General features: G+C 44.6%; 2 protein-coding genes across 14 annotated transcripts in view; one reads left to right on the top strand and one right to left on the bottom strand.

Annotated features, from left to right (window-relative positions):
• The window catches only part of LOC307074323 (protein NLRC3-like), a 270,634-nt gene that overhangs the window by 19,265 nt on the left and 228,237 nt on the right, over window positions 1-23,132 (bottom strand). The window lies entirely within an intron of this gene.
• On the top strand, window positions 1,906-12,340 carry LOC307074327 (uncharacterized protein). Of its 6 annotated transcripts, none has more exons than XR_013811778.1 (8): window positions 1,906-2,204; window positions 3,090-3,225; window positions 3,849-4,132; window positions 5,036-5,099; window positions 5,478-5,761; window positions 8,331-8,394; window positions 8,909-11,340; window positions 11,584-12,340. XR_013811778.1 is itself a non-coding variant. In XM_079734423.1 (7 exons), exons 1-7 carry the CDS (start codon window positions 2,151-2,153, stop codon window positions 10,390-10,392), a joined length of 2,373 nt encoding a protein of 790 aa, XP_079590549.1. In that variant the 5' UTR covers window positions 1,906-2,150; the 3' UTR covers window positions 10,393-11,554. The 6 variants fall into 6 exon arrangements, 1 of the variants encoding a protein (XP_079590549.1); XR_013811779.1 differs by having other exon boundaries at window positions 8,328-8,394; window positions 11,660-12,340; XR_013811780.1 differs by having other exon boundaries at window positions 8,328-8,394; window positions 11,649-12,340.

Genomic DNA, 23,132 nt, shown 5'->3' with positions numbered 1-23,132 from the left:
TCAGGGAGCGGGCAGGGTGTTTGATCATGTCAATGAAACTTGGTCTCGGACGCAGGTTAAGGGCACGCCCACCACCAAGAAGCAATGCAAGGGCGATCCTAGTCAATCGCCTAGGGCGGCAAATGCGTTGAAGGCGCCCTCTGGTGGCGGCCTTAATTAATTATGAAATATAACTAAATAAACTAAAACGGGGGATTATCTTTTATTGCGGACTGAAACCCCCACTGAAGGTCCCAGGTCGCCTCCTCTCTCTCTCTCTCTCCCCCCCCCCCCCCCCCCACACACACACACACACTTTGTCCCGCATTGTCCCGCACAAACGTAGTCTTTGTCCCACTTCTGGTGAATTGGGATCTGGTCACCCTAGTTATTATACCCCACCACAAGCCGCGTGTCAGCAACTATAGCTTCACCAAAAAGCTTACTGGCAAAACAATAGACTCTGTTAGAACTTTTGGAGTACAGTAACCAATAGGGGTGGGAAAAATAATCGATCCTTCGATGCATCGCGATACTGTGTAGAACGATTCAGTCTTGATTCCAAATTATTTTTTTTGATGAACTTATGAATCGACTATCCAACTTTATTACTCAGTTTTTACTAGGTCTATTCCCATAAAACAAAGATTTGCTCGATCTGTTATATTGTAGGCTCCATTCTGATCAGTGCACATTCTGGTTACTGTTGCAAGACAACAGTAACCTGTTGTTTTACTAGTAGTAGATTTAGCTAACCTGAATATTTACAAGCCTCCTCTTGATACACAGACATAAAAACTACTGTCTTTCAACCACTTTGTAAAGCTTTCGTTCATCCCTGCGCACTCTTTCTCCTTCCCAATCTTTCTTTTTCTATGTTGTGACCCCGAGAGCTTTCTTCTCTGCCTCTCCATATTGAGGTTCGTGTCATCAGACGACAATACGGTTCAAATGAAAACCCTCTGGCGCTCGCCTCCAGGGCACGTGCTCGAGGGCGCGCCCACTGGAGCGCCGTGTGGGGAGGAGGGGGGGAGGGAGGCGAAGGAGCGGGGGGGCGCCTTATCAGTGACGGTCCTCTGTTATTGATCATCATATTACTTAAACAAACGCTGTTGAATACAGAAAATGCCGACTCAAATCATTTTACTTCCATCGCTTTGGCGCCCCCTCTGGTGCGGCGCCCCTATGCGCCGCGTATAGTGCATACCCACTTTTTGCGCCACGGCATGTACGGTAATAATAATACTGGTTTAAATAATAAATTTGATAGTATTTCCCATCTTTGCTGAGCAAGAGTTCAGTGATTGAAACACCACACTATCATGCACCTACCCGATATCAAGTGGACCGGGTTAAACTCACTGCGGGTCTCTCTTCTTATATCCATCTTACCAAAGATACTTTATTACTGTCCTTCTCAACACTCTCTGATTTCACTAAAAGGCTAGCAGAATGAAACAGCAATATCGACAAGATGCGCTATGCATAGAGAAGAAAGAATACCGACGTTGAATTTGCAACATTTTGCAACCGATTATTCTAAATCTGCCCATATATGGACACGTCAGAATTGTGCATTTTTTTACTGGCTACAATGTTATATCTGTGGCTGCTGGTAGTGCAACCACATACAAGTCTACTCAACGGGGCTATTTTCATCATTATTACCGGTACGTTTTTTTATTTTTTATTTGACGGCACAGAGATATTTGTTGCTTAGGAACCTGAGGATCTAATTTGTACGTTTTTATTTTATTTCTTGCATTTTATTGCTCATTCTTTTGTTTGTATTATCTTTATATATGTTCAATAAAGAAGAAAAAGAAAATTACGGGTAAAGGTTACCTCCCCTTCCTCTGCTTTGCTCGCCCAGAGGATTTGTCCCGACCTCCCATGAGAAAATGAGCTACGACCGCGTGAGCTCAGCACACATAGTTATTTCCTGGGGAGACATCATGGCTTGCAAGCGAGCGAAGCATGGCAGTTGCTCAGTGTTTGGATGTACGAGTTAACACAATATTCTATTTTTAGTTCCTTCATCCGAGCCTCTGAAGAGCCAGTGGGTTGATTATATTTTCTCTGGAAATGCGCCAGTCTTCGCCAAACATTTCACCGACGGCTGCTTCCTCAACTCGGGCCAATACAAAGCTGGACTTGCTGAACGTCTGAAAATGAAGTCCGGATCAGTACCAACTCTCCTCGGCTCAGCTACAAACCTCGGACAAGTAAGTCAACTACCGCCATATCATTGTGTTGCTTTACTGTATATTACCTTGTTACCCTTATAATGTTGCTGTAGCATTAGCTCTACAGCTACCAGCCCAGCTACTGTGTCTAATGTAAAGGTAGATGGCATCAGGTATGTGTGTGAATACACACACTCTAATGCGAGTGTTGTACACTTCTTTGTTATTTGGATAACCGTTCTGACTGAGTGGGCACCTCTGCAAACCTGCAAAGTTCAGCAAAGGGTACAGGCACTGATCTCTACTGCTTGGATACCAAGGGAATGCCCCGAATCTTTAACAATGTCTGCTCACCCTACTACAAATGAATACAACTGTCTTTTACCATCTACGTGACCGCAGTAGCTCTAGCGTTGTACTGATGAGGAGATAATTATGGCCTGTTAACTCTTCCTAAATACATATGGGGCGATCCAGGCCACCCGTAATCCGTGTTTTCACAACCCTCTACCAGATCGATGACCTCCGTTACATCTCGTAACTTACGGTCTAAAAGTGTCCCCTGAACGCAGCATAATGTTATACATCGATCTGGTACGAGTTCACAGGTAGTGAGTTTCGGGTTTGACTGCCGTTCCGTTCCTGCCGTTCCTCATATTTTCCCCATCACACCTGATTCTAATCAATGGGTTATTTACAGGTTTCTGAAGAGCTTGATGTAATTGTATTGAGATGAACTTTTAAGTTGTTATAAAAACAAATAAATAATGTAACATAATTTTATCATGTCATAGATCTAATCTTAACTATTAGGCTAATGTAATTCACTAAACATGCTTATCTTATGTCTTCTTACAACTTGCACCTGGAATACATACAAAGTAATACATTGAGTACTAATTGGACCTTGTTGTCTCTACACAGGCCAGCACATCAAGTACTTGCATTCAGCTGCTTCTCACAAGGGATGTTGACTGCCATACAGCCCACCTGGAAACACATACTGTTGTAGGAACACAGCTATCCTTAAAGACTTTGCCGCCCCACTTTAAAAGTGAAGGTATGTGCTTTCCACCTTGAGAACATTTACTTTTGATGTAGTAGATTCTAGGCAGCAAAGATTATATGCTGATGCTAGACTCTAACTGTGCTGAAAAGCCTGGTCCTCTTTGGAAAAGCATCATGACCAGAACCCTGCCAAAACACGAGTCAAACTTGGGAGTTGCATTTCAAAGATGGAATCAGTCCCACCCCAGAAGGGTTTGAAGACAGATGCCACATGAGCTGGTTTATTATTCTCAAACATCATTGAACTCAAAATGTATAAATGTTAGTTGATCAGCTTAAAGGGAAGGACACGTTGTCACCTGTTGTCCAAATTTAATAATTGCGCTTGTCTCGCATGTCATGTTGTGCTCAGGTCATTTTGCGCTGGTGTTCGTTCAGTGTCCCCCACCTGGCCCCCCTGCTTGAGCTTTGAGTCTAGGGAGGAGGGTGCTGGAGGAGACATCCCTCTCCAAAACTCTGAACCTTTGTCTGCAGTACACATTTTAAACCCTCTGTCTCAATGTTACATACACAAATTTAAATGGTTTATTTCATGTGTACAAATACACACTTCCTCCTTTTATGAAAACAGTGTACCAAAACAATTACTTGGTCTTTATTTTTCTCCCTCTGCAGAAGACTGCGATGCCTTTGGAGACCGTAGCACGCAGGGCGGCGCCACCTCAGAGAGTCTGGGTGTGGACGCCCCTGGCTCCTCCCACATGTCCAGTCACAGCGGGGAGCTGAAGATCCTGAGCGTCTACGGAAAAGGGGAGGGGCCACTGGCGGTGGACGGCCATGACACCCTCTTCACCGCTTCAGAATTGGAGGCCCTGAACTCGCTGTCTGCGGACCACAGCGCGGCCAAGAGCCTGGAGCGCGGCGAGCGGCTGGTCCGCCCTGAGGAGCTGAGTGTGCAGGTTGGAAATCATCTTCTTATTCACCATCCAAATGAGAGGCTTCCTCTGTTACAACTCCAACACACACCCACAGAAAGCACACCCCTTTATGATTCAGTAAACGCTGCCAAATATGCCCGTCTTATGCCCAACTTTTTCCTTGCATGGTCCGCGCGTTTACACTGACCAAGGTAATTTAACGGCTTAATTTCGCACCCCAATTTACCCTCTCGGACCCTACAGATATATTGGCGGTTTTGTTTTGATGTAAATGCGATTAGACAGCTTTGCAGTTCCAGGGGCGGGACTTGGGTAGAGGTGTTGCTGCGTTGTCTCTACAACAGAGACAATGCAGCGATATCAACATGAGTTGTTCTAACTGGAGGGATACTGAAATGCGCAAGATGCTGACCATCATGGGAGAGAAGGTGATGCAGTCACATTTAACAAAGACGGGGAAAGATGGTACGATCTACGAGAAAGTACCAGAAGAACTTTCCTTATGATGCATGATCAGCAAAGTGGTCAGCCAAATAAAGAATATGTTGTCGTTTTTGTGCTTGTAAATAGTTAATCGTGTTTTAGCCTACACTCAGATGTGAACTCATTCTTGCATGCGAGTGTCTTGAATCAAAAGGAAAAAAAAACATTCAGAGTATACAATTTATTTTTAAGAGGTGTAATGTCTGTGCGTATCCCCGCCTTCTCCAGTGAACCAAGAAAGCTGGCTCCGTGCTGAAGGGTTTTTTTACCCCCTTGGTTTTACAAAGGCAAGACAGTGAAATTGCAGGGCGTTCAAAACTGCGACCGAACCGGCTTGGCAGTGTAAAAATGCCTAATGTGTGCTTAGTGGGGATTGACAACTATTCTGTGCAAATTAAAGAATATGTCTTGTGTGTGTTTCCTTCTTTATGTGGAAAGCAGCAGACCCCAGACACCATTTCAATCAAGGTTGAAGAGGATATTGGTGGAGGCATGCCCGCTGTAGGTTAGTAATACACATTGCATCCATGCAAGCAAACGAACTGGATACACTGAGAATGTACTCGATTCTAACTGCGCTAAAAAGCCTGGTCCTCTTTCGAAAAGCATTATGCCCAGCGCCCTGTTAAAACACGAGTCAAACTTGGGAATTGTACCTGGCCCCCCTGCTTGAGCTTTGAGTCTAGGGAGGAGGGTGCTGGAGGAGACATCCCTCTCCAAAACTCTGAATCTTTGTCTGCAGTACACATTTTAAACCCTCTGTCTCAATGTTACGTACACAAATTTAAATTGTTTATTTCATGTGTACAAATACACACTTCCTCCTTTTATGCAAACAGTGTACCAAAACAATGACTTTGTCTTTTTTTTTCTCCCTCTGCAGAAGACTGCGATGCCTTTGGAGACCGTAGCACGCAGCGCGGCGCCACCTCAGAGAGTCTGGGTGTGGACGCCCCTGGCTCCTCCCACATGTCCAGTCACAGCGGGGAGCTGAAGATCCTGAGCATCTACGGAAAAGGGGAGGGGCCACTGGTGGTGGACGGCCATGACACCCTCTTCACCGCGTCCGAAGTGGAGGCTCTGAACTCGCTGTCTGCGGACCACAGCGCGGCCAAGAGCCTGGAGCGCGGCGAGCGGCTGGTCCGCCCTGAGGAGCTGAGTGTGCAGGTTGGAAATCGTCTTCTTAAGCTACGTTTACATGATGACGGTCTGAACAGAAGACGCAAAAGTCGCGTCTTCACTTTTTATTCTGCGTTTAAACAAGCGTTTTCGGGAGCAAGACTGCGTGAATACGGTGGCGTAAAAGTGTGTGGAATTCGATTGGGTATGCATCCCAGGCAGCAAGCAAATTTATTAGAGCTGCCGGAGCAGCTTGACGGTCCGTCACATGGAAATAATCCAACATGTTTGTTTATTTCCCTGTACTGGCGCATGTATGTGACGTAAACGCCTATGTGACGTGAGCAGATCTGAGCAGAGTTTTGCGTCTTGGCAGTGTAGACGGAAACGCTATGGCAGAGCGTATTCAAGTTTTCCACTCTGGAGGGTGGTTTCAGATTTTTGCTTTTTTAAGCCCCAAAAACGCTGTCACCGTCTAAACAAAAGCCACTTCCGATAAAATATTTTATCGTTTTTACCCGCAAGCGTCCTGGTGTAAACGGGTCCTTATTCACCATCCAAATGAGATGATTCCTCTGTTACATCTCCATGACACACCCATAGAAAGCACACCCCTTTATGATTCAGTAAACGCTGCCAAATATGCCCGTCTTATGCCCACCCTTTTCCCTGCACGGTCCGCGTGTACTGACCGAGGTAATTTACCGGCTTGATTTCGCACCCCAATTCACCCTCTCGGATCCTACACATATTGGCGGTTTCATTTAAATGTAAATGTGATTAGACAGCTTTGGGGTTCCAGGGGCGGGACTTGGGTAGAGGTGTTGCTGCGTTGTCTCTACAACAGAGACAACGCAGCGATATCAACATGAGTAGTTCTAACTGGAGGGATACTGATATCTGCAAGCTGCTGACCGTCATGGGAGAGAAGGTGATGCAGTCGCATTTAACTTAGACGGGGAAAGATCTAAGAGAAAGTACCAGAAGAATTTTCCTTACGATGGTTGGTCAGCAGTGTTCAGCCAAACAAAGAATATGTTGTCGTTTTTGCTCTTGCAAATAGTTAAAGGTTCCATGGCATGCTACTTCATGGATGCTTTAATCTAGATATTAGTGGGCCCCTAACACAGTATTTGAAGACGTGACCGAAATTCAGCCGTTGTGCAGAATTACAGCCACTAAGAGCCAGTCGCACATTGAGCTTTCCCCAACCGCGCCGTTTCAGTGTCTATAGCTTTAATGCAAATGAGGAGGAGAGAGGCGGGTCAAGGAGGAGGGTGGGGGTGTGGCCCTGAGCAGCTTGCGGCCACGGTACCATGCGCTCTGTTTACAGTGGATGTATAGCAATGGCGAATCGCACACAGCCTTTGGCCGTGTTCTATTAATATTCTAGAACACTCCGGGTGCTCCGGCGGGAGTCCTGGAGCTCTATATCTAAATAATATCATATTATACATAGATATCTATATCATATAATATATATTATCAGGGCCAATGGCTGTGTGAGCCTCCAGACGATATTATGAATCTCAAACGACTGCGTCGGGTTCTCTGACGTCTCTGGTTCTTCCACATCAATCTGAAGTAGACTGAACCACGACATGGAGGAGAAAGGGATTGTTGACCGCGGTTGTCTCCCGCCGGAGCCTCGCTGCCGAGGGACCACCGCCTCGGCAGCAGTAACACTTAGCACTTAGGCACCACCGCCTCCTGCAGCGCCGAGGCGGTGGTCCCTCGGCAGCGGGAAGCGGGGCTCAAGCGGGAGACATCACGGGCAGCAATCCCTTTCTCCTCCCATGTCGCGGTTCATATACTTCAGGGAGTCAAAGTACCTTTCCCCCAATTCCTTCTCATCTATGGCTGAGATAACCCCAACTACAGTCTCGTTGTGGAAATACCAGAAATGTCAAAGAACCGGTGTGTTATGTGCAATAACACCAACAGCAGAACGGTTAACCAAATAACAAAGAAATGTGTAACACTTGCGTTACAGTGTGTGTAATCACACACACACACACATGTGGCGCTTGCACAGTCGTAGCTCATTGTCTTATTGGCGGGCCAAATTCTCTGGGCGGGCAAGGCAGAGAAAGGGGAGGTAGCTTGTCCCCTTATGACGACATACGGGGCCACATTCCAAATCAGCGCGTTGAGCTTCCATTTATTCAAAGGCGAGCAGAATACCTAGTGCTCGTTTTAAACCGAAAGCAAGTTTTAGCCACTGGGGGACCATAGGCAGGCTAGGGGAACTCATATTCATGTTAGAAAACCTCATAAAGTGAGATTTTCATGCAATGGGACCTTTAATCGCGTTTAAGCCTACACTCGGATGTGAACTCATTCTTGCATGCAAGTGTCTTGAATCAAATTTGCAATTTATTGTTAAGAGGTGTAATCTCCGTGCGTATACCTGCCTTCTCCAGTGATCCAAGAAAGCTGGCTCCGTGACGAAGGGGGATTTTACCTCCACAGACAGTGAATTTGCAGGGCGTTCAAAGCCGCGACCGAACCGGCTTGGCAGTGTAAAAATGTCTAATGTGTCGTTAGTGGGGATTGACAACAATTCTGTGCAAATGACAGAATTTGTCTTGTGTGTTTCCTTCTTTATGGAAAGCAGCAGACCCCAGACACCATTTCAATCAAGGTTGAAGAGGACATTGGTGGAGGCATGCCCACTGTAGGTTAGTAATACACATTGCATCCATGTAAGCAAACGAGGTGGATCAACTGAGAATGTACTTGATTCTACCTACGCTAAAAAGCCTGGTCCTCTTTGAAAAGAATCATGACCGGCACCCTGCTAAAACACAAGGACTACTATACAGTTTATAGTAAAATGGTTTACATCTTCTTCATGGCAGGTGTCAGGAATGCTGAATCCGCTCTGATTCCCAATATAACCACAGTATTGGTAAAACAGGTGATCGGAAACAACAGATGACCTTGGTTGTGTCTTGATGACCTCCCCACATCCTTAAAAGGCGGAGACGTAGCGGTGCCTTCTCAGCTGGAGCCTTTGACCCTTGACCCCCCAAAGGGGAACAAGGGAAATGCATAATAAAGAAAAAGATGCTAGAAAGAATGTCAAAATATACTTCTTCCAATACACCAGTGTGTACAAAGTACATACTGTATCCCTTTGTGCAAATAATGAATTAAAACCATTTCTTTCTGTCTTTGTTTTCCTCTCTGAAGAAGACGGCAATGACATTAGAGACTGCAGCACGCAGCGCGGTGCCACCTCAGAGAGTCTGGGTGTGGACGCCCCTGGCTCCTCCCACATGTCCAGTCACAGCGGGGAGCTGAAGATCCTGAGCGTCTACGGAAAAGGGGAGGGCCCACTGGCGGTGGATGGCCATGACACCCTCTTCACCGCGTCAGAACTGGAGGCCTTGAGCTCGCTGTCCGCGGACCGCAGCGTGGCCAAGAGCCTGAACTGCAGCGTGCAGCTGGTCCACCTTGAGGAGCTGACTGGGCATCGGGGCGGCTGCAAGGGCTGGCCCGGTGTCTTGTGTGGCAAGGTTTTTCCCAACAATGCCAATATGATTGTCCACATGAGAACCCAACCCGACGAGAAGCCGTACGGGTGCGACCAATGCACGAAGCGCTTCAGACTGCAACGCGACCTGAAGATCCACATGCTGACTCACACTGGCGAGAAGCGCTACAGTTGTGACCAATGCACGAAGAGCTTCAGACAGACATCCTACCTGAATCGCCACATGAGGACTCACACCGGGGAAAAGCCCTACAAGTGTGACCAATGCACGAAGAGCTTCGGACAGAAAGGCACCCTGAAGCTCCACATGAGGACTCACACCGGCGAGAAGTCCTACAAGTGTGACCAATGCACGAAGAGCTTCAGACTGCAACGCAACCTGAAGATTCACATGCTGACTCACACTGGCGAGAAGCCTTACAGTTGTGACCAATGCACAAAGAGCTTCAGACAGACATCCTACCTGAATCGCCACATGAGGATTCACACCGGGGAAAAGCCCTACAAGTGTGACCAATGCATGAAGAGCTTCGGACAGAAAGGCACCCTGAATCTCCACATGAGGACTCATACCGGCGAGAAGCCCTACAAGTGTGACCAATGCACAAAGAGCTTCAGACAGCAATGCTACCTAAAGATCCACACGAGGACTCACACCGGGGAAAAGCCCTACAAGTGTGACCAATGTGCAAAGCGCTTCAGTCGCAATGGCGACCTGAAGATTCACAGGAGTTCTCACACCAGGGAGATGCCCTACAGGTGTGACCAATGCACGATGTGCTTCAGTGTGACGGGAACCCTGAAGCTCCACATGAGGACTCACACAGGGGAAATGCCCTACAAATGTGACCAATGCACGAATCGCTTCAGTATGAAAAGCTACCTGAAGAGCCACATGTGGACTCACACCGGGGAGAAGCCCTACAAGTGTGACCAATGTGCAAAGCGCTTCAGCCGGAAAGGCAACCTGAAGATCCACATGAGGACTCACACCGGTGAGAAGCCCTACAGGTGTGACCAATGCACGATGCGCTTTAATCAGAGCTGCAAGCTGAAGATCCACATGAGGACTCACACCGGGGAGAAGCCCTGCGTGTGTCCGCAGTGCAACGCCAGCTACAGCGACCAAAGAAATTTGCATGCGCACATGCAGAAGCACACGGGAAATGGGGTGCTCTGACACGGGGTAACGGGACGCTTTGATTGACGCCTCTGTCCTGCATTTGTTGAAATGTGCTCAATTGCAAATGCAAACTATCTTAACACCTTTCAATTTGCTCCGTGCAAAATATGGCGACTGTTGACATTCTGAGTGTGTGGGCCAGTACTTCCGGTCCAAACTTCCGGTGATCTGACAGCTACAGCGAAACAGAGCGAGAGCGAGCTTGTTTGTTTACCAAAGAGTTAGTTTACCAGAGAGATAATTTTTGTGTTTTTAGGGTTCGAGGGAGGCGACTTGCCTTTCAAAGGGTGAGAGCCTCAGGACTTCATTGTTGTGTGCCATTGTGTACCGTTTCGTCACGGTCCAACAAGAAAGTTAGCTATCATTCATTCCCCATTGACGCTGTGTTGCGGGCTGAGTTGAAGCAGAGAATCCGGAGGGATGACTTCAACCGACCAAAATCACCGGGGTCTGTAGTCGGCATTTCAAACAGACTGATGTTGATGTGACTGCCGGGGGGCAGAGGAGGCTAAGGAAGGAAGCCGTACCCGTTTACTTTACGTGGAATGGGTACAAACTACCTGTGCCCAGACCGAGTGTCTGGGAACGACTCCCCCCCCCCCCCCCCCCCCAGAGTCTGACTCGGAGATGGAGACCGTAATGGCTCCAGATCATGACTACTGAGTTGTCCCTCAAACGGGAGCGAAGGCGAGTAATTTGGCCGAAGAGAACGAAGCTCTACATCGCCAGATTAGGGAGCATCAACAGCAGTTGGAACTTCTCAATCTTCGCCAGCGTTTTGGGATAGAGCGTCTGTCTGCATCAGATGAGGACGTGCGCTTTTACACCAGGTTTGCCTCCTACAGATGTTTCATGGCATTTTGGAGATTAATTGAACCTGCTGTGACCCACAAGATGATTCGCATAACCAGCGCCAAGGCCGCCTCTGCCAGCATCAGAACAACGGTAGGTAATAAATGTGGTAACATGACGTGCATGCTAAGAGTTGTAGGTTTATGTAACACTAAAAATGGATAGGGTTAGGGTTAACTGTTTTATTTCATAACTTCTCCTGTTGGTTTGTGGAGTTAACTACATCTAACTAAAAAGTAAAAGCCAACCAGCTGATATTAGTATTATTTTCAGATTTATACTCTGTAATAACAATGGCAAGGTTACTAAACAGAGGGTTTTGTTACATCTCAACAGAAACTGAGACCCATTGACGAGTGTCTGATATTCCTGATGTACCTGTCAGTGGGCTTTCCTCTTAGGGACCTTGCAGAGAGGTTCAACATTCATCGCACTACTGCAGGTCGGATAATCTCTACATGGACCCATTTCCTGTACTGCCTGCTGGGAAGCAAGCGCCTTTGGGTACCTCCAGAGATAGTGAGAGCTCATCTGCCACCTGAGTTTGCAGCTTTTTCTGACACACAGGTGGTCCTTGATTGTACAGAGATATTCTGTCAGACACCATCCTATCTGCTCCTTCAGAGTGAGGTTTTCTCTACCTACAAATCACACAATACATTCAAGGTCATGGTTGGCATGGCACCCCACGGTGCGGTCACCTTCGTGTCTGGACTGTATGCAGGCTCCATGAGTGACCGTGAGATCTTCAAGCTGTCAGGGATTGTGAAGCTGTTGATGCGATCATGGTGGACAAATGATTTGTTGTGGACAACCTTGTTCCTTTTAAGGTTTACCGGCCTGCCTTCCTCAGCAACAAACAACAAATGAGTCAAGAGGATGTTAGGCAGACACAGGTGATTGCACGTCTGAGAGTGCATGTGGAGAGGTGTATAAGGAGGTTGAAGGAGAACAAACTGTTTGACAAGGTCGTACAACTGTCTATATGCGGGAACATAGATAAGTTGTTCAGCGTGTCCTGCTTCCTGGTCAATTACCAGAATGGGCCGTTGGTGAAGGCATGGGCAACTCAGAAATGAATTAAAGATCTTGCTTCTTAATCCAACATTCTTTTTGTCATTGTCATCATTACATTAGCTTTGGGTTTTTACTGACTTGAAATGAAAACGTACCAGAGATAACACTAGAATATATAGAATTTAATAAGGAAAGAAACGCAGTGAAATGCAAAAGTGGCAGTGATGTTAAAATAAGGTGACATAGAATAGAAATAAAATAACAATTAAGCAAATGAGCCCTTTATATAATACAAATCTAACAATTTGAAAAATACAAATGTGCAAAAAACAGAGGTATACTGTACAGAAAAGGGAATAAAATAATTAAATAGAGTAAATCTGTTATATCGTCTGCGTGTGTGTATGAGTTGGACAGCATGGTGACATTAGCTCAGGTTTTGTAGAGATTTGTAAAACTGAACAATGAAATCTCAACACGATTGAACAATTATGACTCCAGTTTTTTATAGATTTGTCAAGATGACCACCACGACCAAATCAGAATTTGCTTCTATAGCCGTGCAAATCTGAACAGTAAAAACGCAACATACAGGCTTACTTATTGAGCCTTACATTAGTCCAGGATTTGTATATATTTGTAAAGATGAACAATAAAACCTGCTATTAGTTCAGGATCTTATATTGTTAGCTTGGGCAGGTCTTTTATACATCGGGTGTAAAACATCGCCATCTCGCCGGAAGTTAAAACCCACACCCTCAAGTGAGCAGAGGTAGAGCAGAAGTAGACTCTAGCACCGAGCGAATTAGAGAGGACGGGAGGTATCTAGGACCAAGGAGAATGTATAGAAATTCCTTTCATTTGACTAGTAATTATATTAGCAGGGTTTATATCATTTGTATACAATTGTACATTAAAGTTACGCTTGATATTTCCACAACTATGTCATTACCTCTACCTTTGTTATTACAAAAAGCCTGCAAAGTTCACTTGTGAGATCGACTGCAATTGAACCCCACATTATGCATGACTGTTCATTTCACTTTTTCATTCTGTGTGCTTAATGCCAACTACCTCTTGTTTTGACTTTCTAATTGCTGTCTTTCTACTGCCATTAGTTTGTAGTTCATACCTTGGATCACAATAGGCAATCGTGGTTGAAGAGGATCCACTTAAAAAGGTAAATGGTTAAATGTATAGATCTCAGTGATGCTTGTGTCAGTTTATGCCGGTCCTCCCTCTAGAATGCAGCATTATTCTAATGGGACAGAGTCAGAAGATTCCTAGCATTGGTCACCCTTTACTCCTTGTTTGCATTGGTGGCTGGTGATCAAATTAGTGGGTGGAGTGCAGTAATGGACGAGGGTAGAAAATGTTGAATTTGGTAAATTTTATTTCCTGTATTCTGGTGCATTTCGGAGATGCCCACTAGCTAAAAAATGCAGTTGTGTTGCGTGAATGCTGCTGAGGGCGGTAGCCTATTTGATTGATTCGCTGAATGGTCCAATCATGTGGTGATAATAAAATATGAAAAACAATAGACCTCTGAAGAATAAGTCCCGCCTCCAAGGTTCCGGTTCCCTCATCGTATATAGCACACTGTAGGTGGCGAAGAAGATAATCTGAGTCAAGTTTGGGGGGGAGACACACACACACACACACGCACACGCACACACACACACACACACACACACACACACACACACACACACACACACACACACACACACACCAAAGTTGACCTCCAATTTACTAAAATGTGTTGAAACACGAGTGTAATGACAAGTGTCTCTTCAATACTCAGTAATTCAGTCGCTATTGCCGTGTTCTTTCAGAAAGTCGCCGAGTCAAGATCGCTTTTAACTCACTTTATTTGGTAAAGGTTAGCTATGTTATCTACGAAGCAAAAGGAGGGGAATTGTACAGGCGCGCTTGGAGATACGTTTGGCTGGGCATCCGTTGATGCCCTGCCTGGCGCGTTTTGGCCCCCTGGGCTGTGTGTTATGACTTTAATATTGGGCAGACGTGGCCTCCGTAATGTGCTCTGATTGGCTAAGCATGGTACTGAGCTCCCGCCTGCTGGATACCCGTATGTGTAATCGTTACTAGTCCCTTGTGGCTATGCGTGGGCATTACAACTTGGTTTGTGGCTTGGTCCTGACCGCTTGTGGCTATGTGTGGGCATTACTCTTGTTTTTGTGGCCTCGAGCGCCTGGGACGCCTGGCCTGCTGGTATCTCTAGAATTGATGCGTGAATGAATGGCTGCTCACATGAGCCGGACGCCTCCCTAGTCACCATGGACATATCTGGCTTCTTATCATGCATCACACTGTGGGTAAAGGATAACAAGCCTACCTTGATGAATTATGTTGCGTGTTCATTAACAGCAGTTGGGGTTGTGTTTCTCTGCTCATTTCTTCTTTTCCTGTTTTCTTGCCTACTGTGTGTTTGTGTGTGTGTGTGTGTGTGTGTGTGTGTGTGTGTGTGTGTGTGTGTGTGTGTGTGTGTGTGTCTGCGCGCGCGTCGGTGCAGTTTAGAAGGTGAACTGCACCTAGGGGGTGTGGTTTCACATGCAATAACAGTAATTACTTTATCATGACTGATAAATGGTCTCATGTCTTTCTTTTAATCATTCATCAGAGAGGAACCTGTATATTCAACAAACCACCAAAAATAACCAATGCAAAAGGGTTAAAATGTACCACTATATCAAAACTAAAAAAACTCTTTAGAAAAAAGTAAAATAATTGTTATGAGCTGGAGCAGTGAATTTCTATTTTGCTATTCCTTGTTTGATGGTTTCGATTAATCTGTTCAACAATTTTGTTATTTTTCCAAAAGCTTTGATTTGTTTTAAACTGCAAGCTGAACATCATCTAAATTATAAAAAACGGTATTATATGAACTGTATTATCTAAGCCTGTATTTGTTGCTTAGGATCCTGGGGATCCCATTTGTTTGTTTTTATTTTATTTCTTGCATTTTCTTGCTAATTCTTTTGTTTGCATTATCTTTAAACATGTTTAATAAAAAGAAAAATACGGGTAAAGGTTACCTCCCCTTTCTTTGCTTTGCCCGCCCAGAGGATTTGTCCCCCGACCCCCGATGGGAAAATAAGCTTCGACGGCGTGAGCTCAACACACATAGTTCTTTCCTGGAGAGACAGCTTGCAAGCATTGGAAGTTGCTCAGTGTTCGAATGTGCAAGAGAACACAAAAGTATAGTTTTACTTCCTTCATCCGAGCCTCTGAAGAGCCAGTGGGTTGATTATATTTTCTCTGGAAATGTCTTCGCCAAACATTTCACCGACGACTGCTTCCTAAACTCGGGCCAATACAAAGCTGGACTTGCTGAACGTCTGAAAATGAAGTCCGGATCAGTACCAACTCTCCTCGGCTCAGCTACAAACCTCGGACAAGTAAGTCAACTACCACCATATCACTGTGTTGCTTTTGTTACCAGCCCAGCTACTGTGTCTAATGTAAAGGTAGACGGCATCCGGTATGTGTGTGAATACACACACTGTAATGCGAGTGTTGTACACTTCTTTGTTATTTGGATAACCGTTCTGACTGAGTGGGCACCCCTGCAAACCAGGGGGACCACACGAGAATGGTCAAAGTTCAGCAAAGGGTACAGGCACTGATCTCTACTGCTTGGATACCAAGGGAATGTCCCGAATCTTTAACAATGTCTGCTCACCCTACTACAAATGAATTCAACCGTCTTTTACCATCTACGTGACCGCAGTAGTTCTAGCGTTTTACTGATGAGGAGATAATTATGGCCTGTTAACTCTTCCTAAATACATATGAGGTGATCCAGGCCACCCGTAACCCGTGTTTTCACAACCATCAGTCAAATAAATGCTATTATTTGTATTGACAACATTCAGAATTGGCTCAACTTACATAACATTAGTCTTACATCAAAACAGAGCATTCACATTTTTGAGCATCACTCAGTTTTGCAATCACAAGTCCAAAATAAAGCCTATACTGCCATCTCGTGGCATTAAAACATAGCAGCCATGTCCAAAACACATATAGAAAAATTCAGTGTAAAAGAGCACTGACATATTAACTACAGATAACAACATTGCATATAAAACAGTACAAATAAACATACCTGCAACATGGGACAGTAAACAAGACCAGTGCGCAATCAATGGAAAAGCCTTGCAGTCTGTTCTCGCTCGCACTACAAAAGAGGAGCTTGGCATTAGCATATACAGGTCAGTACACCTCTTGCTGAAAGTAGCTAGCTAAAACATTCCTCACACATGTTGGCAGCTAGCCCAAAGACTATTCACACACTACGGCAACAACTCGTCACAAAGCATCATATGAACCGTAGTTTTAATTTATAACTGACTTCATGTCTGAGCGAACAGAACAGCAACTTACCCACAGCGTAACAGCATTTTACTTCCGAGCGCAAAACAAAATGCCCAGCATTAAGTGTGAAACAAACTTCCACTGTGGACTTTCAAAAAAAAATACACAAAAAAACCTTTGGTTGCAGTCCCAAGTTTGACAGGAATTTAACATTAAAGCCAAGTTATTATTTACACTTACACCTCTACCAGATCGATGACCTCCGTTACAGCTCACAACTTACGGTCTAGAAAGTGTCCCAGGAACGCAGCATAATGTTATACATCGATCTGGTACGAGTTCGTAGTTGCGGGTTTGACTGCCATTCCAGGGCCCACTGTGGTACAAAATAACTGAATTCTATCACTTCAACTAACTAAGAGAGCATGAGGAGTCCGGAGCAAGTGACTTTATTGTTGAACAAGCAGCAAGGCCGAGTAGTTTGCAAAGCACTCGCGATCATAAGATCCCTGCCTTTTTATTCTCACACACCAAGCTATTCCCCATATGGTTTGCCCGCCCACAGCACACATTGTTCTCCTTTTATGGTAAGGCCGGTCAGCCATACATTCCTTTAAAGGGATACTTACCCGGTGGAGAGTTGAAGGTTAATGAAGTAAATAAGCTGCTCGTCGCTATAGTGTGGCTCATAAAGGTAGCCACGAACATCCGTAACATCCATAACTTCTTCAAAATCCCAATCCTCCATATTGTGTCCGTCTGCGTATTCAGTACCTTCGGCCATGTTTTCTGCAGGTGAAGTCTTACGCACTGGCACTGATCTGTGATAGGTCTGTTAGCACATTAGGTCCCACCCCCTATGGGCGGGTTTTAAAGGGTGGGACTAGTGCTTGTAGTCTCAATTCGCTCGGTGCAAGAGTCTTCTTCCGTTCTACTTCTGCTCACTCGAGTGTGTGGGTCTTTACTTCCGGCGAGATGGCGTTGTTTTTCACCCGATGTCTACAAGACCTGCCCAAGCTAACAATATCAGACGTCTACAGACTCTTCCGAAAGGGATACGCTGCCCCCCGGAGTAAACGGGAAAAGGGGTACAAGATGTACCTTTCCAGTTACATTGACAACTTTGAAGGTAAGTTTGAAACTGTCAATACGTTCACATTGTGGTATTGCTAAGTAGCTTGGTTCAGAAAACTAGAGACAAATAGCGCAGCCGAAGTCCGCGATCAAGATTATTTACCACCCTTGTCCGTGCATCAGGTTGTTTGATCGACCCTCGTGTTGAAAAGAAGTCCAGTGTGTTTTGATTAACATTCGTTCTTTGGAGTATAAGTTTAAGTAGGCCTGTCCATGATTGGTATTAGTCAGTGTGAGGTAAGAGCTGATTTAGTTTTTTTGTTCTGGTTGTTCTGGTAGCCTAATGAATCCTACTGCTACTATGTGCTTGAACGGTTTTTATAAGGTATCTCTATGGATAAGAAACTTTGATACAACTTAAAGTAGTCAGTGTACAGGTTGTAGAGTACTAGAGATGTATTTTCCTCTGAATATAACTCAAAACACAGCCATGAACGTCTAAACAGCTGGCAACATAAGTGAGTGCAATATTTGCAAAAATGGGAAAAGTGTACCCACTTCTGTGAGATACTGTAGTTCTTGTGTAATGTCTTAGTCTAATTTTAATACTAAAATCATGTTTTATCCATAGATTACTTTTGAGGACAGCTCACCAACAGAAATTGCTGTGGCTGAGTGCTCTTGTGTGGCTGGAACTGCTCTCTGCAACCACAGTGTTGCACTACTGTACCAGACCACAAAATACTCAACATTGCAACTGAAAGCAGTACCGCCAGGCCTCAGCCGCACAGAAACTGAGCAGCAATGGCATAAACCGCAAAGACTGCTAAGTACTTAAGAACTAAGGCTAATCACAAATTGTTGATTTATTTTTGAAATTGGATTTAAACTAGTGCTGTCAGTTTAATGCGTTATTAACGGTGTTAACGCAAACACATTTTCACGGCGTTAATTTTTTTATGGTCGACTAACGCTCCTTCGGCTTGGCAAACATTGTAGTTTTCACCTGCTGTCTAGCAACAACTAGTCACGTTAGAAAAACGACACCACCATACCGGATCTAAACCGGAAACAAAACAACAAGCATGGTGCACAAACTTGTTGGGGCAAGCCGCGGCCAAAGGCTATCTAAAGTTGTGAGTGGATGGCGAGCGCTAGACTCCGACATGGACGCCAACACGATGCTTAATGGAAAGTTTACATTTAAAAAGTTGCAAAATGGTTCCATTGACAAAAACAAAGTGATATGTGTGTTTTGTCATTGTGAACTGAGCTATCATCGCAGCACGTCCAGTCTGAAATACCACTTAATGGCCAAGCACACGGCGGATGCCAATTCTCCTTCTCCTCCCCCTCATCAAAGCCAGGCGACAATGGATAACTTCAGACAGAAGCCCATGGATACCACAACTAAGAACAAACTCACTGCAGCCATTGCTAAATGGGTGGCCACTGCATGTAGGCCTGTTAACGTTGTTAGGATGCGGGTCTGCTTGATATAATTCGCATCGCATCCAACGACTGGACCTACGAATTGCCTTCAAGAGCCACCATTACAAGCCACGTACAGAATTTGCACGAAAGGGAGAAGGCAGCAGGCGGTGGAGACGACAAAAGCAGTCGCGCTCATTGGTGATCACTGGACGTCCGTCAGTAATCACAACTACCTCGGGGTAACAGCCCATTACTTTGACCGACAGTGGGAACTTCAGTCTTGTGCTTTGACTGTCATGAAGACAGAAGAGAGGCACATCGCTGAAGCTGTTGCAGAGCACTTTATGCAAGTAGCTAGGGAGTGGGACATCAAACACAAAGTTGTCTCACTGACCACAGTGCACGCAACATGATTGCAGCGGCCAGGCAGCTCCCCTTTGAGCACATGCCGTGCAGCGCACACAGCTCTCACCGAGCCGTCACGGTTTCTCTAAGCAACAGCCCGTTTGACCGCGCCGAAAAGTTGTGGGACACTTTAAGCACAGCCCAGCAAACCAAGCAGAGCTCGAGCAGCAACAAGTCAAAAGTGATCAGAAGAGTCACTTGCACAGGAAGTGTCAACCAGATGGAATGGTACCCTGGAAATGATCAAGCGTGTTCAGCGTAGTGCTGAACCTCTGGGAGATGCACTGGCCCTGCACACAACCAACGTCACCATGCCAACCGCTGCTGAGCTGGAGAAACTGAAGGAGCTCGAGGCTTTGCTGGAGCACTGCAGGTAATTAATTGTGTATCCGTGTCGTGTGTATATCTGTTAGATTGTTTAATAATCAAAGTAGGTCTGTGTCAGGAGAGAGAGAGAGAGAGAGAGAGAGAGCTGTGTGAATTACAGTAGGCCTAACTAGTTCCCCACTAAAGTGCTTCTCTTTATTAATGCAGGTATTTGTCTGAACTTCTGGGAGGAGAGCAGTTTGTGTCTTGCTCAGTTGTGCTGCCAGCACTGTGTCACCTGTCGAGAGCGATGGGGGTCACTGAGGACGACCCAGTTTACATGATCAAGTTCAAGGGGACCTTCGCAGCAGACATGGAGGGTCGCAAGGAGAAGACCAACATCACATGGCTGAGAGTTGCTTCATCACTTGACCCAAGGTCAGATTGCCATACTTCATTCTTACACTCATTCATTCTCAGCATTGTGTTTCTCTCAGTTTTGTTAGGTTGCTTGCTTCTTTTTACTTCCATTTTACTTGGTATTTTTGAATTTAGCACTGCAGAGATAGGGATATTGTCGCACTTTTGTTATACCTGCACCTGTACTTTTATTAAAGTTTCATTTAATTTCAAGGTTCGAGGACCTCAAGTGTCTGAGCAAACCTGAAAGGGTTGAGGTGTGGGGTACGGTCCGCACCTTGATCCAGGAGATGGAGAGGGAGAGGCCTGCACAGCCAGATAACCAAGTCACGCCTGAGCCTCCTACGAAGAAACCAAATCCAGGAGGAGGACTATATTGAGCAATGTCTGGAGCGCTACAAGGCGGAGCCTCTAACTGGCATGGATCACTGTCCCCAGGAATGGTGGTCCACACATGAAGGGGCTCACACTAAAATGGCCCGCCTTGCACGCAAGTACTTGGCAACAGCGGCCACATCAGTACCTTGTGAAAAGTTGTTTCCACTGTCTGGGCATGTTGTGCAGAAAAAGCGGGCTTTCTTATTGTTTGAAAACGTCAACAGGCTGGTTGGTTTTGAGCAATTGGCTCAAAACAAAGAAGTGATTAAGAAGCAGTAGCCTGACTTCTATGTTCAAAGCAGTATGTTCGAAAGTATTAAGCCATGGTTTAACTGCACTATAGGCTGAGTCCTAGTTTACCTTTGCACTTTGTAAACAAAAATTGTATCGCCCTGTTTTGATCCCTTAGAAAGGGCTGTTGAAGGGGCTGTTAATGTGATGGATTTGTTTCACCCTTTTATTGTTAACTAAAAGGGTTAACTTACATTGTGTGAGAGATTATTTGCTCCAAGTTTGAATGTTAGTGTGAAATTGAACACTACAGTCTATGCCAATGTTGTTCTCAATAAAAAAAACATTTGCACAAAGCAAGCCGATGCACTTCTCCAGGTTGATAAGAGCATTAAAATTAGAAAAAATAATGGGACTAAGAAATCAAGTGATATTTAGAATAGAAAAAAATGTGCGATTAATCGCAAGTTAACTATGACATTAATGCGATTAAATATTTGAATCGCTTGACGGCACTAATTTAAACTACCCACCTTGAAGACACAATGAAGACAAAACAAGCGCATCATTCCCACATCTGTTGGTTGCTCTGGCAATCACATTAGGAGGGGATTGGAGAAACTTGTATGGTGTATTAGTGTGGTTAGTTTGTTATGGTATTTTCTGGTGGCTAACCAACTTCTGTACTTTTTTTGTTTTGTCCTTTTGTTCATTTGTTTCTTTACTTGATAGGGTGTGAAACCAGGCAGAGGGAGTAATATGGTATTCATCTCAACAAAACCCAAGTCAAGACAGTACACAGCTGCTGATGGTGTAAGGTAATATTCACTGTCAAATAATATATATTTCTGTCATTATTTGATTATTTTGTTTTGAGAGTTTTTGTTTATTTCTTTTCTAATTACGGTGTAACTGTTTCCAAAGGAGCAAGCACTACAAAGCAGTGCGGGGGACTTACCAGACCCAGGTGTCCTGAAGGTTGACGAGGCATACCAGGACTTCACGGCAGACCTTGCTCCGTTAATTACCACACTCTCCACAAGTACTGATGTCCCCCTCGTCGATTCAGCTTTTGGGAGCGTTCAAGAAGGCAGCCCTATTTCATACCAGCATCCGGTGCCAGTGAGTAGGGTCATAAGGGAGAGGGGGGATCATTTCTGTTTTCTATCATTACGTGATCTGATCTTTTAAAATGTTTCTTGTTCTGGTTTTATTGTTCATCTTTACAAATCTATACAAATCCTGAACTAATATTAGGTTTTAGTGTTCCTCTTTACAAATCTATACAAATCCTGAACTAATATCAGGTTTCATTGTTCATCTTTACAAATCTATACAAATCCTGAACTAATATCAGGTTTTATTGTACATCTATACAAATCCTGAACTAATATCAGGTTTTATTGTACATCTTTACAAATCTATACAAATCCTGAACTAATATCAGGATTTATTGTTCATCTTTACAAATATATACAAATCCTGGACTAATGTTAGGCTCAATAAGTAAGCCTGTATGTTGCGTTTTTACTGTTCAGATTTGCACAGCTATAGAAGCACATTTTGATTTGGTCGTGGTGGTCATCTTGACAAATCTATAAAAAAGTCATAATTGTTCAATCGTCAATTGCAGTCTATCTCACAAGTGAACTTTGCAGGCTTTTTGTAAAGACATAGTTGTGGAAATATCAAGCGTAACTTTAATGTACAATTGTATACAAATGATATAAACCCTGCTAATATAATTACTTGTCAAATGAAAGGAATTTCTATACATTCTCCTTGGACCTAGAGATACCTCCCGTCCTCTCTAATTCGCTCAGTGCTAGAGTCTACTTCTGCTCTACTTCTGCTCACTTGAGGGTGTGGGTTTTTACTTCTGGCGAGATGGCGATGTTTTACACCCGATGTCTACAAGACCTTCCCAAGCTAACATTATAAGATCCTGAACTAATATCAGGTTTTATTGTACATCTATACAAATCCTGAACTAATATCAGGTTTTATTGTACATCTTTACAAATCTATACAAATCCTGAACTAATATCAGGATTTATTGTTCATCTTTACAAATATATACAAATCCTGGACTAATGTTAGGCTCAATAAGTAAGCCTGTATGTTGCGTTTTTACTGTTCAGATTTGCACAGCTATAGAAGCACATTTTGATTTGGTCGTGGTGGTCATCTTGACAAATCTATAAAAAAGTCATAATTGTTCAATCGTCAATTGCAGTCTATCTCACAAGTGAACTTTGCAGGCTTTTTGTAAAGACATAGTT

Source organism: Pollachius pollachius (genome assembly GCF_949987615.1).
Source record: "Pollachius pollachius genome assembly, chromosome: 4".
NCBI classification, from domain to species: domain Eukaryota; kingdom Metazoa; phylum Chordata; class Actinopteri; order Gadiformes; family Gadidae; genus Pollachius; species Pollachius pollachius.
This window is presented reverse-complemented; position numbering and strand designations above follow the sequence as displayed.